General features: G+C 42.0%; 1 protein-coding gene across 4 annotated transcripts in view; it reads right to left on the bottom strand.

Moving 5' to 3' along the window:
- TXNRD1 (thioredoxin reductase 1) overlaps positions 1–12,888 on the bottom strand; it is a 49,914-nt gene extending 37,026 nt beyond the window's left edge. Inside the window, exons 1-2 of one of the 4 annotated variants that reach the window (XM_065839574.2) lie at positions 12,795–12,888; positions 9,975–10,097 (exon numbers count right to left, since the gene is read on the bottom strand). Coding sequence is in view for 1 of the 4 variants with exons in the window: in XM_065839566.2 (XP_065695638.1) it covers positions 3,312–3,384 (73 nt within the window). In the remaining 3 variants the exon portion in view is untranslated. Of the gene's footprint in view, positions 1–3,311; positions 3,550–9,974; positions 10,098–11,995; positions 12,298–12,794 lie in introns of those variants that run through there. The other 3 variants (XM_071798612.1, XM_065839590.2, XM_065839566.2) reach the window with 3 other exon arrangements.
- Positions 12,889–12,912: the final 24 nt, after the last annotated feature.

Below are 12,912 nucleotides of genomic sequence, written 5' to 3'. Positions count from 1 at the left end.
TCACAGCAGAAATCAAGGGGATGGCATAACTGTAAACAAGGTAGAGGAACAATGTGGATGACCATGATGCCACCTCCAAGAGTCAAGTGCACTCAACTCCACGCAGAATGCTATGACACACATCTTACCGTCACACCAGAGCAGTTCGCCTGTAAATTATACAGTCAAAACATTTGCAGGAAATACCAGAAAAATAAAAATATTTGGGGCCTCATTTCTCGCAACACTCCACATAAATGTCAGCACAACTTAATCACCATCAGTGTTTGTGCTCCAGCACAGAACTGGGATCACCAAAGTGGATCCCCTGTTATTCTACCTCACAATTATGCTATATTCAGTCAATCTCCTATTAGCACCAAAAATCAGCAGCAATGATTTTAAGAATACTTTGTTAATTGTCTTTGTAAAATTCCATTCAAATTTGATTCCAAGTCTATTATAACGTTCCAGGTCCAGCAGTGAGCATGTGCTGCGTCCTGAGTGCTCACTCCTGAAAGGAGCTGGGCAACTTCAACTTACATGAAAGTCAAACTGAACTGAAACCACAGCCGCTCATAAAATTCATCTAGTATGAGGTTCTAGGGGAAAAAGGCAGCACTTCAGGTGATACCAGGTAGAGTCCCACAGAAACAAACAATATGTTTTATAATCTAAAGCAAGAGCTGCAACCCAGGCTATCTTCTGACATGTTTAAGTTTAGCCGCTTATCATGTAGCTTTGATTTTTCCCATTAATCCTTTTTGCAGTAAGGCACATGTCTATAATACAGAAAACTAAAGTAGTGCAGAGATAAATCAACAAAAAGTCAGGATAAGCATTATCATCTAAGTTATTTCCAATTTTCATACCTTTACACCCACAAATATCATAAACATTGCATATGCAAAATGCAATTAGTAAAGTAAACTGAATGCTATTTGAAGATTGTGGGATAACCTTTTTGAAAGTACAAGCTAAAGACAAGAGAAGGTCTTTTAATAGCTATGTTATGCAAAATATATATAAGCACTTTATCTTAACATTTTACTTTTTCCTGTGCTAGTAATAATTTTCCTTCCCAGTTTTGCTCATTACCAGCTTGCTACTGTTTGCTTTTTTAAAGATCCTTTTAGATCTTACAGTGAATTAATAACTCTGAATTTATTATTCCCATTGACAAAATTATGGAAGGGTGGGAATACATCCAGAGAGTAAGAAATTCTTACAGCTAGCAACAGCCCAATTTCTTCCTACTACTACACAGTTTAAATACACCTTGTCCAAGAAATACATGTAGATATAAAAAACACCCACTACTGCCTGGTATGCCTAGCTACAGAAAGGGGTTAATTTAAGATTGTTAATGTTTTAGAGTCGGTTAAACAATGAGTAATTACCTTATTTGAATTATATTTCAGTTTTAGAGTAAACTACATATCTCTATTCAGATTTCTGTAATTACTTGGTTTTAATCTTCTATTTAACCTCATCAATAGCACCCACAACTCCACTCATCTCTTGTCCTTGCTGGATATTAAAAACTTTGACTTGTTCCTTCACGAAATGGATGTTTGGTTTCAGATAGTAATCTACTGGTACGCGATCATCCTAGAAGCCAAACTGTCTAAATGCTGAAATATAAACCTTGACATCACAGTTTAAACCAGCTTTCCTGGAGAATTACTTTAGGATGCTGCCAGAGTTGTAGAATGGGTAGCAGGAAGTGGTAATGTCCTAAATTGAAAAAACAAAGATACAGCAGAGCCTATAAATCAAAGCCCAAGCACTATGTTCTTTTAAGTCATTTAGCCTAAATGAGTCAGCTTCACAAGGCTGAAAAAGCTTGTTAAGATGCAGGCTTAATTTCTGAGTTTGCGTCAGCAGATACATGGTTGTCCAGAGGAAATAGTTTTGGTGTACGTCTATCCCAGGCTCTGTGCTACCACAGCTGCCTAGCTTTCAGTATCTGATTCAAAGCCAAATTGGGTATTTCTAAATCATTACATGGTAGTGGCAGCATTAGGGAACTGTTGTGGGTTACCCCTACCTGGTCTCAGGGCACTGCACTGCCCTGCCCTGAGAGTACGAGGGCAACTTTTTTTTCCAGTCCTTCCTGTTAGGGTCAAAGAACATCCAGTGCTTCCAATGCCAGGCTTTTGACTCAGATTGGAGGATTTTATGTCAGTGTAATTGGAAGATACTAAGCGAAGTGGAGCAATAACGACAAGCCTATTCCATGAGTTTTAACTGTTAGAAACCTAATTTTTGTATTTGCCAACTGCTGCTGTGCTCCAGCCTTACACAAATTCTTACTGTGCAGTTCTTTGTTCTTTTCCAAGTCTCTGACAATTTCCATTCTGCATAATAAGACTTAAAATATTATATACTATAATACCTTAAAGCCACCAAGGTGCTTTAGTTTCAATGTTCTCAAATAACTGCATACATAAAAATGTCTTTAAAACCAGACCCCTTCCCAAGGATTACCAAGGAGCTGAAAACACTCCTTCAGTAGTAGATGCTCAATGAAATACTACATCCTAAGAGTGTTTTTTCATTTATGCAGAACTGCTGTACAGTGCCAGATGTAAGCACAGGTTAATTTTCAGGCATTCATAGCTTCGAGCTCATTATTTCTCTTTTTTGGTCAGGTTTTATGGATCCAGTGAGAGTACAATTAATACTATTTCCAAGAAGCATTGGAAGCTGACGTTCTGACTCCAGAGAGGTACAAAACAGGCACCTGAAACACCAGTTTCCCCATTGCTCTCACAGCAACACACCTCAACCCCGGTGGACAGAAATTACCTCCATGGACTAGAGGGCCATTCTGCTCCCACCTAACTCGAAACCTTTTTCACTCCTCAGTGCACAGTCACACAAGCCGTGGCCTCCCTTCAGGCAGCAGCTTGTGCTCTGGCAACCTGCTCCCAGTGCATCCTCAGAGTCGGGGTCCCACACCCCGACTGACACCAGTGCAGCATCTCTCATTGCTCCTGGAAGCGAGACCATGCACACAGCCCTGCCCAGCCCCGCTGCCATCTACGCTGGCCTCAAATAAAATCAGGAGGAACCAAGCGTCAGAAGTTTTGTTTGGGAACATTCAACTAACACAGGCAGTTCGATCTATGGTCACACCAGCTGCAGGCACATTTAAGTTGTTTTACAGCGCGGTGCTGCCGCTCCCAAAGACCCGCCCTGCTGCGCCCTACTCCGACCCCCCGCGTGTTTTACCCCGAAATCAAAATCATTTTCTTTCACCGCCCTCCCGCACGGCCGCATTCGGAACCCACCGTTCCGGTGCGAAGTGCTACCACGCAGCTGCCTACCTGCCGGCTGCCGCTCCGGGCCGCCGCCGGGCGCCTGCCGCACCGCCTTACTCTTCCGCAGGGCGCTGCCCATGTCGCGACCCAGCGTGCAGCCCCGCAGCCGTCCCCTCTCCTCCGCGTCCCGCGCAACACCGCGGCCCCAGCTCGGCTTCGTCGCGATGGATACGGATGCGGTCGCAAACCCAGCGCCGGGGCTTGCGCGACCCCTTGTGGCTCCTGAGGCCAACCTTGGTCCGGGCGGGCTTGGGAGGGAGGGGCGGGCTTGAGCGTGAGGGGCGGGCCGAGGGCGGCCGCGGGTACTGAGGCGGCGCCGAGGGAGTTTCGCCCTCGCGTTCTCCCTTCGCTTTTCTTGGCTTTTTTTCCTTTTTCCGTGAGGCGGGCAGCCAAGGGAGCGATGCCGGCCGAGCACCGGCTGGAGAGCCTCGGAGGGAAGCTGCCGGCGCTGAAATGCTGCCCGAAGGGAGCGCCTCCCACTCCGAAGCCGTAGGACGGCCGGGGGAAGGTCGCTGCCGCTCCCACCGCCGAGCGGACCTGCCCTACTGCGATCTAAAGGATGCTGGCTTTAGAAAAGCATTCAGGAGGTGTTCTAGAAATATTCTCACAAATAATGGTTTATTCTTAGAAATTTATAAAGAAGACACTCTAACTGAAAAAGTCTGATGAGGCTTATCATGCTGCTGCCTTCTAGGCTCTGGTCATTATTTGTCACCATTATCTTACAGTGCTGCCCCATGTTGTAGCCCCATTGTGGTGGCTTTCGCATGAAAATGTGGCAAGAGGAGTGGCTGCCAAGAGGGATTTCAGACAGGGTAAGATGAAAGCCACAACCCTATAACCACCAACAAACACATACAAATCGCTGTTGTTGTCACCTCCAATTTGAGCTTTCTTCGCTCTTCATTTGGGAGAATGCAACTTGTTATACCAAACATGGCGATTTATCTGATCCATCTTCTCGCTTACAGCAAATGCTGACATTTGTTTGAAAGGTTTTAAAGAGACGCTAAACCAGCCATTCATGTTTTTGGTGGATGGACCTTCTTTTCAGTCGCACAGGTTGACTACTGGGCTGTGCGCTGAGTTAGCATGAAAGCAGCTGCAACACTCACAGCAACGAGATGCACCCTACAGACCCAGGAGCTCATAGTCTGATTCCTGACAGAACCATCGGGCTGCTCCGTGGTCCTGCGCAAGTCCCTCATGCTCGCTGTCCCCAGTATAAAATATAAATGTCATGTCTCTTTATCCTATAACCCCTTGAGAGTTGCAATTGCCTTACTAACACTTATAGTACAGGGCCCAAACCACGTTGGTTCTTGGCACTCTGCCACAAAAGTGATAACGAGTGGCAGCAAAGGACCAAAAGAAAGAGAAGAAAAAGAACTACTGAGTCTCGAGATTTCATAGAATCATAGAATAATTTCAGTTGGAAGAGACCCTCACGATCAAGTCCAGCCATAACCTAACCTAATTCTAGCACTAAACCATGTCGCTAAGAACCTTGTCTAAACGTCTTTTAAACACCTCCAAGACTGGTGACTCCACCACTTCCCTGGGTAGTCAGTTTAAGAAGCATTGCATTCCCCGTCCTCAGCTCTTTTGCTCAGAGGACTTCAGCAGTTCCTATTTCTGGTGCTGTATTACTCTTCCACTTTGTGGTGGTATCTCTAGTGTCGGCTGGAGTTTCTAAAACTAAACAAAACAAAACAAAACAAAACACTAAAACCAACTAAACTTAAGACTAAGTGGAAAAAAGGTCTCTGAACTCACTGTGGGAATGATCACTGAGATTTTAGAAATTATGTCTTCAATATCAGTATCTATAATAGCAAAAGTTATTATGATAATGAGGATAATAATTGTTACAGGCAGTCAGGGATTATGATAGCTACAGAAATAGAAATAATTTGCTGAACAAGCTCAGGGAAGGAACTCTTCCACCAAACCCCATCTCAATATTTTCATTAAATGAGGACTACCAGCTGGCAATTCAGTCAATTTGAGAAAAACCAGGTTTAAAAAAATACCTTGGAGTGCTGTTACTGTCCTTTAAATTGTTCATAATATTTCATTTTGTTTATTGTTTTCCAACTATGTTCTAGTCCCGTTTCCTTTCATTAAGAAAAGATTTTATGTTGCTGTGGTAAAGATCCACTGAAGCAATGGAAAAAATTAAGTTCTACTTTCAGATGTTTCTTAAGTGTGAAAACCAGTGCATTCAAAAAACCAGAATTATCCCAAATCACTTAAGTGTTTTAAGTAAGCTTAGGAACCAAGGGGTCTGTCACTTCAGAACAGAATCTTCATGCTGCACCTGAAGACTAGCATTCATTTTCACCTTCTTCACCCCTCTCCTCCAACTCTTGTTGCTTCTTTCTACAGTTTTACTGGCCCACATCACTTCTTCCATTAGTTATTACAACTCCCCACAAACACTACCCTTCAGGCCATCCGACATACAGACTGAGAACTTATTTTCCTTAACTCTTATTTTAATCAGATCACTCTTGATCTGGACCTCTTAAAAGATAACTCCTTTCCTGTTTTTCCACAGGCTTCATGCTTTCTCCTGAATAACAGGTTGTGATCAACTAAGGTCCTATGAAACTCTTCCCCTTTGGCTGATTTACTCCTATTATCTTGCCAAATCATCCTCTCCCCAGTTCTACCTACTTCACTTTGTGTGCTTCTCCATAAAGGTCTTTCGTTTGCTTTTACAGTGTTCCCCATGTTAAATATTTTTTCTGGGCAGATCCAAAAAGTACCTGCACTCTTTTTATTTAAATTTTGCATAGAAACTACACTTTTTATGAGGCTTATGAAAAGCCAAGTACATCTATTTATCTTACAATTTATTCTTAGTTGACTGACCTGCACACATACAGGAGGTCCAGTGCTGGACCACTGAAACACAAGCAGAATATGATGACAAGAAGAATGGAGAGCACATGGAAGAAAAATGCAGTATAATCCAGTTATTAGTAAGCATCTCCTGATGCTTTGTCTGTATGTTACATATTTTTTTGTCAGTCTTTGCCTTTCCCTGTTTAGAGTCTTTGGGAGAGAGACTTTATCTTCCTCTGTGTTTAGAAAACACTCAACGTTTCCATTTCTACTGCTCTCCTCCTCATAAATAATCTTCATATTGTCCTTTTCCAGTAGCAAGAACACACAGAGGAGAGCAGTCTTCAGGATCATACAGCTGAAGGACATTCTGGATCCTGTAATATCTCCTTGATAACGACACCAACTTAAACCCTTGTTGGAGTCAGAGGTTAAGTCTGTGTTCTGAAGTCACTGGGAGACTGAAAGCCTATCTCAGTCTGATTTCAAAGCATCAATTTAAACATGCTTTGGGTTTGTCTGGTTCATCGACATGAAAATTTAGTGCAGATCTACAGAACTGCTGTGTTAAGAAGCAGGAAAGCAAAGAGTATCTCATTAGAAATATCTGTAGAACAAAGGAAAGTCTTCAAAATCTGTCACATTGCATGCTGCTTTCAAATATTGGACTATTTTAAGGCATAAACTGCATAAGATACCAGTGTTGGGATTAAGAGATCAGCTGTGATAAATTCAATTGATATGTTAGAAGTCTATAAAATACTTGAATCATTAATAAAAATAGTAATTGCATTATTAACTGATAATGTTCTTTATAAAGATGACATGTAAGGTGGTTTACTCTGTCCTGATATTTTATAGCAAACATATTTGGTGCATGATTGCTGCTGTAGAACCCTGTAACAGAGCTATGATAATATAAGTGATACATCAATGGGACCAGCCTCTCAGTTGCTTTGGAGAGAATTGATTCCCAGCTCCCTGTGGCTATTAGAAGAGTGATCATTAAAATAATATTAGAATTTCTGTTCCCACAAAGATTTCTATATATTCCTTCTACATATAAACTGGGAGGAAGGCTGTTTTAGTAAATGAAGAGCCTACAGTGCCATGTTCTTATAAAGTACAGAAGTCTTGGTGCTGAATGCAAAACCACCTAAATATTAGTATTATTAAAGCTGACACAGTCCTTGCATTTTCAGAATATTAATGTAATTGAAATACCAGTACTCATTTTTGCAAGCTTAGATGCATCTTACATCAGCCACATAAAAGTTTGGCCTCTCGTATAAGCACTTGATCCAAGTTCCTTCTGTAGTCAACAGACAGACATGCCCAGATGGTAACATCCTTCCAGACAGGCACTTCTGAAGAGTGAGCTTATCCCTGACCCCCAGTTTGGACAAATTCAAGTGAGAAGAATTCCAGCTTTCATGTTTAAGTTGACAGAAGAAATCTATGTCTCTGCCTACACTGCATATGTGACAGTGTCTCTCGATGACAGTTAAGATGCAAAGTTAAGAGTCAAGGCAGTGAAGAGGCACAGTTAGGATCCACCCAGTGCAATAGATTCTAAGAGAACAATTTTCTTGTAGTGTTGCTGCTGACACAGTGGTAATGTGCACAGGCCTTTGAATCATTGCAGTTTGGAATCCTATACAATCACCTCTACAGGAAAAAAACCTACGAATACTGACAAGTGCCACAGCGTCTGGAAACCTCTGATACTTCCACGAAAGTTCTGAGCTCCTCCAGTCACACCAAGCAAAACCAAGCGATCAAATCTATCACCATTGTGCAACTTCATGGACAAAATGTGAGAACACAGGCTTTATGAAATTAAGTTTTCATGATGCAGAGCAAAACTTAGTTCTTTAGTCCTCCAGCACCTCTACCCCATAACTCTAGTACATGAGCCACTGAAAGTCTCAGGGCTTTCATAACTGTAACTTTGTAATTGGAACAGAATGGGGCAACACTCCACATTTCCTCACTTCTCATCTTCATCTGACCTGCCTACTGTGCTCTCTCTGCAGTATCCAAAAGAAATGTACTGGAGCCCAGCTTCCCCACCCATGGGAGATGTAGGGTTTCACTGCATGGCCATTAAGCAGCTGCTTGTCCTCTTGCACAGCAGAATTAAATAAGGTATCTTTCACCACACTTATGCTACTGAGAAATTTCAATCCCACACATAGTTGAAAATAGGAGAAAACTTAAAACACATAACCACAGAATGCAGTTCATAACGAATAAACCCACGTGAATGACACTTGCAAATGTGTAATAAATTAGGTACAAAAAATTAAGTCAAAATATTACTAGAGCTAGTTGGGTTTTTTTCATTTTATACTTTGTATTACTTGTCACAAGGTTTGAAAAAGCTTAATTATTTCATCCTTTTCTATTTGAAATGAGCATTGACTTCTTTTTCCTCTGTGTTTTGAAAAGAGCCAAAACCAATTCAAATGTTTTTATCTAGGGCTGTAATGGCACAATCGCAAAGGAAGACTCCTGACAGACTGCATCTCAAAACTGTGGCACTGCTGTTGAAAACAAAGCAGAGTAGATATTGTTATAGTTTCACCTCCAACTGTTGCTGTGTTATTCAAGGACAAGTAAGAGGCTTTTGCCAAGATCTCGTCTAATCCTGCAAATGGTTCTGTCTGGACCATCATCTTGCACGTGTACTTTGAAGTTCTTTGTGGAATGTTTATACTTGATGTTTTAGACATGTTTTAACATATAAATTACTTGATTACAAGTCAGTTCTGCTCCAGGTACATTTCAAAGGGATTGCTGCTAGCTACATTTAACCCCACCTGGCTGACATTAACTAGCACATCCAAATGTCAAGCAGTATCTTTGGATCTACTTCACGACTACCTGTTCAACTGGTAAAAACAATAAGGTGATTTTTCTTTTTTCTAAAAGAACAAGACTTATGCATTCACACACTGTCTATCTGTCTTAGCTCCCCCAGTAACTTTTGAAATGTTGGACAATTTCGATCAAATTTACTTGGTGGAGTATGTCTTGTTAAAGAAAGGCAGTTAAGCAGTGGTGAGGAAAAGGCTAAAAAATTAATTCAGTTCTGTAAAAAGATGCCACACAGGAGCTCAGTCTCAAGAAGTCTTCAGGAAATGGCTTAACTCTCCTGTTCTCTTAGTATCTAAGCAATTCACAGTTGAGCTCAAAGTAGGAAAGTAATATTGCTACTGATTCAGCAGATGGGGAACTGCGGCACAATATGACTAAAATTCAGACTTTCAAAGGTATTTATGCACCTTTCAACTCAAACCTGATGGCCTGGGTTTACAGTAATTTGCCCAAGGTCATACAAGAAGTGTGCAGTAGATCTGGGAATTTAATGTGAGCTTCCGCCTTGCTCTTCCACCATACTTCCCAAATAAGATGTAGTAATTTCGGAATTGCACTCTGCCCAGCCCCCTCTTTGGCTGGATACCAGTCTGCTGTCAATAAACACATCCTTTGGCCCTTATGCTGTGGATGTCAAAGCTGGCTCCTGTTATAGCTCTGCCTCTCAGGTGTACTGTCACCAGACAGACCTTATACATTACTCCCGTTCAGAGCTGTGGGACCACACAGCATGAAGGTCACCTGAAACACCTAGTTCCTTCCAAGAGTAGGAGAAATTTTACTGTTAAAGGGGCAATACTATCTAAAAGCAAGGTTCACTTGGGTAGCTAAAGAATTTTCCAACAGAAGCAACAGCTACTGATACTTGGAAATGTCAAAAATGTCCTGAACTTCAATTAATTGCATCTGATCTCATCCTACTGTGACTTGGTTAATTACCTGTAGTTAATTTCTTCTAGATTTCCACGTTCAGTGTGTCTTCACATAGCACTGCCCGGCTCTGTAGCAGCTTCCAAGTATTTTTTAATTAGGATTGTCTAATATAAGCAACAATGCTCTAATCTACCAAAAAAAAAAAAAAAAAAAAAGAGATAACAAGCATTAGAAAGATCACTCTTAAGAACAAAAATAAATTCCTGAAGCACCGTGGAGTTCATAAGTTCATAGTTTGACAACAGACCTATTTCCAGTCTGTTACACTCAGAATTTCACAGTAATGAGAACTCTGGAGAATGTCAGACAAACCCCACACTACCAACTAGTGCTTTTTCTACAAAAAATGTAACTTCTTATTTCAAACACATACTTTTCTAAATGACAGAGTTCAGACCACAAGTAAGGCACATTTTGGAGCAGGCTGATATATCTCTTCTGATTTAAAGAAGCATAGTTGCTCACCTTCGACAGCTTTCTTAGCTAACATCTACTAAGCAGAACAGAAGATATCTGAAAATTTTTATTTCCTTACTGAAAATTTCAGACACAAAATGACAACGTCACCAAATAGATCACAACCTCACTAAACTCTCTTACATCTTACTTTATTTAACTTCACCTGCTCTTGAACATTCTTCCCCTCTTTTTGTATACACAGAATTTGAGCTGATCTAAAAGGAGAGGCAGATTTGGTACAGAATATGAAGAACACTGCTGAAATTATATGCAAACTTGGAGAATATAAAATCTAAATGACATGATGGGAAATTTGAGACTGTAACTGTTCAGCAGCTAGATGACAGAGCAACAAGCATCATACTAGATGATTTCTCAAGGTTCACACAAGGCACCCCTGATACTGCACAGAGAGGAGATGCAGATCAGACATGTTGAAATACACCTTTTCAGGATATATGGCATGAATAGAACACAGGGTGCTGCATATATATGGAGCTTGAGAATGTATTTAGCACAGATAAAATAATAAACCAATTAAAGACTGCATGATAAATGTGTGACAGAAATTGTTACTAATGGGGAAAACAAGTTAAAATGTATGTAAAGGGGAATGCTGGCTTGGATTCACTGTCTTCAGCTAGCTGACAAGTTTAACTACTGAGTGCTGTTCTGTCACCAGTAACAGTGGACACGTGTTCCCACCATGCTATCCTAAAGAAAAGCATTGAGAAAAAAATGGTGGTTACCTAATTTTTCCGTCAATACAACAATGCTATATGCCAGCAAAAACACATCAGGAGAAAAAAATTAATACTTTTGAGCTTGAAAAATATGAAGTAGAAAGATTTCAGGGCCATGCTTTCAAGGAAAGATTCAAAATATGGACAAGAGCATTGTCTGCTCTGTGCCAGCTCCTGCACACTGGTCACCATTCATCTTTCTACTCACTCGTGAAATTCTGGGCTGAGATGAGAGATCTTAAAACTACAGCAAGATGAATAGTGTATTGTCATGGTATTGTATTTAGTGAACACAGGCTATAAAACAGATAGATAAAGCACAAAATGCATTCCCACAAGGTCCCCAAGTTGGTGAATGTTCTTGCACTACTTCACCTCTTCTGGGCATCTTAAAAAAAAAAAATTACTGCTCACAGTACCCAGAAGGCAGAAATCAAGCTGCATATAGCATCTGCAGTAAAAACCTGAGGCCATGCAAAACCTGTCTTATTTGATGTTTCGGTTTAAACTCAAAACAGACCAAATACATGGACATTTTGAGTGAATCTGAAACTTTGTATCAAAACACATGAAAGTAATGTTGTTATGTGAAACCAAGTGGAAATGTGTAAGGTTTCTTGAGTTTTGCTTTGTTTAAATCCAATGCCAGAAGTAAGCTAGGAGAGGAATGTGCTATATTTATCAGGTATTAACCAGAAGAATGCTAGCAGAGGCCATTGTGAAACATGAGTTTCATACCAGTTTACGTAAAAGACCGAAGACCCTCAAGTAATGAAGTTATTGTAGGTTATTACGAACTGCACAAACCAAAATTATTCTTGTTACCTCCATTGTGGAGACTGCACATGCATGTGTGTTCATGGCACGTGTGTGGAATGCCTTTGGCTGCCTTCACTGAGAAGAAAAATCTCTTTCTCCCATTCTAGAGGATTGGTGGATTATGAAGTGTTTCATATAAATGTTTCATAAGAGAGGTTTATAAATCTCAGTGGAGAAGTCAGTCCAGCTATCATCTTCACCCAGCAGCCCATATTTCTTCAGAACAAAGACCAATCGTGGAGGGAAAACACGCTTTTCAGGCCCTGTATTGCCAGCTGGGAACGATCCTTTAGGTTTGTAGTGAGATTTTATTTCTGTAGAGGGAACAGGCAATACAGAACCACAGATCCTCTCACAGAAGGTTTTGTCCCATCACATGGCTGGTTGGGACCCAGGTCCCATAGGCCACCCTCCTCCTCTGTCGACTGCTTTTCTCAGTCTTTGCGAGCCCCGGGGAGTCACTGGGGGACATTAACGTCTTTTAACCGTCTTACCCAGGTGCAGGACAGCCCTGCAGAGAGCTGAGGAACCTCTCGACCCTCTGTAAACACGGTGCCTGCCCCACTGACAGCAGCTGAGGTGAGCGGGAGAAAGAGGACGGGTCCAAGGCCAGCGGGGCAAAGCCGGGAAGGCCGCTCTGTCCTCCCTCCCCCGGGCTTCCCTTTACCACAGCCGCGGGGACGGGCTGTGCCTGGTCAGCGACCCCGCTACACAACCACCACCAGCCCTGCACCCCGGGGGGAAGAGCCCTTTTGCCGGGGACAGGTAAAGGAACCTGGAGACGCACCCCGACAGGCGGTTTTACCTCAGCCCAGCTGCGGGCCCCCGCTTGCTCCTCCGCGCGGCCCCGAACCGGGCGCCTCCGGCCGCGTAAAGGAGGCGGGGAGGGCAGGGCCGGGCCGGCGGGAGGGAGCGCGCTGAGA

The sequence above is a fragment of the Patagioenas fasciata genome, chromosome 1 (assembly GCF_037038585.1).
Source record: "Patagioenas fasciata isolate bPatFas1 chromosome 1, bPatFas1.hap1, whole genome shotgun sequence".
Taxonomy (NCBI): Eukaryota; Metazoa; Chordata; class Aves; order Columbiformes; family Columbidae; genus Patagioenas; species Patagioenas fasciata.
Note: the sequence above shows the minus strand (reverse complement) of the source record. Positions and strands in the feature narration are given on the sequence as shown.